Source organism: Aphelocoma coerulescens, chromosome 12 (genome assembly GCF_041296385.1).
Source record: "Aphelocoma coerulescens isolate FSJ_1873_10779 chromosome 12, UR_Acoe_1.0, whole genome shotgun sequence".
Taxonomy (NCBI): domain Eukaryota; kingdom Metazoa; phylum Chordata; class Aves; order Passeriformes; family Corvidae; genus Aphelocoma; species Aphelocoma coerulescens.
This window is the reverse complement of record NC_091026.1, coordinates 1,813,764-1,817,678: the sequence shown is the minus strand read 5'-3', so window position 1 is coordinate 1,817,678 and position 3,915 is coordinate 1,813,764. Positions and strand designations below refer to the sequence as shown.

At 47.9% G+C, this 3,915-nt stretch overlaps 1 protein-coding gene across 1 annotated transcript; it reads right to left on the bottom strand.

The window, feature by feature from the left end:
* Nucleotides 1-2,050: 2,050 nt before the first annotated feature.
* Nucleotides 2,051-3,449, bottom strand: GP9 (glycoprotein IX platelet). Its single transcript, XM_069028302.1, has 2 exons — nt 3,373-3,449; nt 2,051-2,653 (listed from the first exon to the last, which is right to left on the bottom strand). The coding sequence occupies exon 2, from the start codon at nt 2,645-2,647 to the stop codon at nt 2,051-2,053; it is 597 nt and encodes a 198-aa protein (XP_068884403.1). The 5' UTR covers nt 2,648-2,653; nt 3,373-3,449.
* Between the last annotated feature and the right edge of the window lie 466 nt (nt 3,450-3,915).

The following is a 3,915-nucleotide window of genomic DNA, read 5'->3' as shown; positions in this document are numbered from 1 at the left end:
TCCATTCCCCAAGCCATGTCATTTCCTACACCATCCAGGTGCCCAGCCCTCCCTGGCAGCAGCACTTGGATTGCAGCTGCTGGCAGTTGCCACTGCCCTGTGTGTGGCAGGCAGGTATTTTACATTAAAAATAAAAATCTTTTTAAAAAGCAGGCATATCAGGTGTCCATGGCAATGCCACTGTTTTTCCCTGCTTAGCTCCACCCTTGGCATCCGTTGGGCAGCTCCTCCCTGGCTTCCAGTGACCTCAGCAGCTGCTGCTGCCCGAGAGCAAGTGTGCTGTTGTTTTCTTTCTGGATTTGGGAATTCTTCTGTCTTGTAAATGAGCAGAAGTGCTTTAATTCTTAAGTACCTGTCTAGTTCTGGTGCAGCAAACAGTATTTGCAGCTGACCTCAGCAGTCAGCCCCAGAGTGGCTGCACCCAGAGGAATGACATCAGTGGTGCAGAGCCAAACAGTTCGACTCCACAAGGCAGAGCCACTTTTACTGGGCAGAGCGGAGCTGTTTTATTCAGCCTGCTCCGAGCTGAGACAGGGTGATCCTTAGGGAATGAGCTGCCTTGTGTTTCACAGAGCTCCAGAGCTGACTGTTAGCACACTGATCATAATAATCACTTTCTGTTGGGTTGGTTGTGTGATGATGAAGCCCTGCAAACTGCTCTGGTGCATGAGCTCAAAGAGCAGGCCTGGAATAAACTCTAACTAAACCCTGGCAGAAAGCAGGCAGGAAGCTGAACAGAAGTCATTCAGCTTGAGCAATGCTGTTAGCTACAGTGTTCACAAAATACAGAGTTTAAAGGCAAAAAGGTGATTGAGGTACAGTGCTATTTAATAAATGAAACCTGCAAATATTCTTCCCACTAACTGAGTTGCAGTTCACACAGAATTGCTGTTCACACAAATCTTGCCCGTGTGCTGCAGTGAGCCTTTGGTCAGTAATGCTGACTCCGATGACTTTTCTTGCCCAGTGTGGAAGCAAACCTCACAACTTTCTGTTTGCACTCCATCCCAGCAGTCTCCCCCGTGTTCCCAGACCGTGAAAGCAGATGCAGTCACGGTTTGCCCCTTGCAGGCAGGATGCAGTAATGGTTTCTGGGATGTTCCAAACCCATTCTGGCAATGCTGCCTGCATGTTTCATTTCGATAGCTGATGTGTTTTCCTGCCTTTGCACGTTGTTAGCAACAGGGGTGTTATTTATGCCATTTGATGGAGTGTGTGGCTTAAGCATGACACAGTGGCCCTGCCAGATAAACACTGAGTGTTGCTTTTGAGCCCTCATTTAGCAGTTCCAGCTGACACCTTTGCAGAGGGCTTTTTTTTTAAATAAAGCCCAAACAGATGAAAAGTGGTAAATACAATGCTGTTTTAGTAAAATGTGAACTACTGCCTTGGAAGAGATTCCCTCCTCTTTCCTCTTATGAGGACAGAAAAGCACATTCTCTCAATATTTTTTCCTGTATTCTGTGCATCTTATTTAATGTGCTGGTTGGTGTAAGCAGAAATGTTTGCTGATTGCTCATTTTAAAAATATCTGTACCATTGAAGCCATGCAGTAAAGCAGCTTACTGTTCTATGCATATCTAGTTTGTAGGCACAGAAGAGAGTGATAAGCTTTTAGTGTTAATCATTTATTTCATTTTGGGGAAACAAGAAATATCATTTAGGAAATTCCATGAGAGATGGCAGGGTGCATTTCTTCTGCAATATTCTGCATTCATATAGAACAGTGGTCGTCCTTTAAAAAATTGAAAAGCTCAGTGCAGAGGAAATACTCTCAAATTATCTCCATGTTCACACCACTACATTCCTACCTGTTTATTTTAAATTTTCTCCTGCAGAGGTTATTAATGTAGAATAAAGCTAGAGAAATGAGGAGTGTTCCTGCTCAGGGGATCCAAATGGCCACACAGATGTGAAGACACAATTTTGCTTTGAGACCCGGACTTTGAGCCTTTGCAGCGTTGATTACTCAAACCAATGTTACCAGTGCAGTTGCTTTTTCGTTGCAGAGGAGTTCGATGTTCCTGTCAGGCTGGTGGCAGGGAGCAGCTCAGTGTGTCTTGTGCGTTTTGGAGATGTGCCTCCTCAGCCGCCGGCCCCCGAGGGTGAGCTGGCAGACCAGCTTCTTGGAGAATTTCAGAGCCAATGCTACTAAAATAAGGGTAGTTATCACTCCAGCAATTAAAACGAGGTCTCGCCAGAAGAACTGAAGACACTTGGTTGGGAGAAGCGTCGTACAATCCCCCAGCTCATTCCCCGTCAGCTGCCCCAGGGGCTTCATCCTCAGGTGAGCGGGGCTGGCGCACCTGAGCCGGGCGAGCGCGGGCGCGGAGAAATCCTCCAGCCACAGCTTGAGGTACAGGATGCGGCAGTCGCAGTGCCAGGGGTTGCCCCAGAGCTCCAGCTCCTGCAGGCGTTCCAGGCTGTCCAGGGCCCCGGCGGGCACGGAGGCCAGGCTGTTGTTGTGCAGGCGCAGGCTGCGGGCGAGGCGGGGCAGGGCGGGCAGGGAGCGCAGCCCCCGCGAGCCGCAGTCCACGCGTGTCCCCCGCGCCAGGGCCGTGCAGCCGCAGGGGGACGGACACTCCTCAGCCGGGACCCCCGGCAGCAGCACCCCCAGGGCACAGCCCAGCACGGCCAGCAGCTCCATCGCCAGCTGCGCAGACAACAAAACGACACCTGAGCGGGGGTCGGTGCCCTCAGAGAACCACAGCAGTTGCTGCTTCCCCAGGTTGAGGTTTTTGGAATAAAATCTGCCGTTTTCTGCGCGTCCCACAGAACCACTCTCCCCGACTTCAGCACGAACGCTGAAGACGGAGCACAGGTCTTCCCCTTCCTCTCTGGTTCATTGCTTTGCCTTCATAATTGTACAAGAAATACTAATTATCAAAATTCTGGGACAGAATGTCACCAGGAGATGACAGGAAAAACCAGGTTAGTTTCAGGCAAAGGTTTTTCTTCCATGTCCTCATAGACCGAGTGTTAAAATTGTGTGTTGAAATCAGCTTTCAAAACGAAGCTTAAGGGATTGAATAATTGTAAATGCCTGGAAATACTCTTCCTTTCTGAAGCTGAAATACTCATCTTAACCACCTCCTATGTCTTTGTCAGTGAGTTATTCTGAGTATCTTTGCTCTGAATCCAGATACTCATCTGTGATTTTTCAAGAAAACTACTGGGGCTTTTTTTCCAAAGTAAACATCTTAAAAGGACAGACTATGTCATCTGGCTAAAAAAAGTTAAGTGATATTTATGGAAAAGATGATCTCTTCTGATTTAATATAGAAACAGCAAGAAACCCAAACTCAAACAGAAACACAAACTGTGGCAAAAATGCAGAAGGGAGGGTTGGGGAGGTGACTGGCTGACACTTACCCTGTTTGATCCCTCTTGATCCCTTTCCCTGTGCTTGGTGAAGGGCTGGAGCGTGGACAGCAGCGCAGGCTGGCTGCTCAAAGAGTCACCAAGGAAGTGTGGCAGAGAAGATGAGCTTTTTGCTGTGCAGGATAGGACAGCATCCCAGAGGAAGCTGCTGTTTATGGTTGTGCTGTGGCAGACAGTGCTCGGGGAGGGCCTTGTGTTTGCTGCAGACAAGAGGAAATGCTTTGGGATTTTTGTTTTACTCCTAATGTATTTTTTCCTGTTGCATCTGACAGTATCTGGAAAAACTCATCTGAAATTAAGCGGGGTTTTTTAACTCAGTTGTAAAAATCTCCAGGTATAAAAGTTAGTTTGGGCCCGAGGTGCTGACAAACACAAGCGTCAGCGGATGAGGGAGCTGAAGTCAGCCTGTGAAATTGAGTTTTTCTGTATTAGTCAGCCAGGTTTGTTTGATATCTGACTTCTCACTGCTTAAATAAAATCTGTTCAGGCCAGTTCTGTGTAGTGTTGTTTTGGGGACAGGCTTGGAGCTCTGTT

Excerpts from the sequence above, each read along its gene's own strand:
- GP9 (XM_069028302.1), bottom strand. The coding sequence starts at position 2,647 with ATGGAGCTGCTGGCCGTGCTGGGCTGTGCCCTGGGGGTGCTGCTGCCG.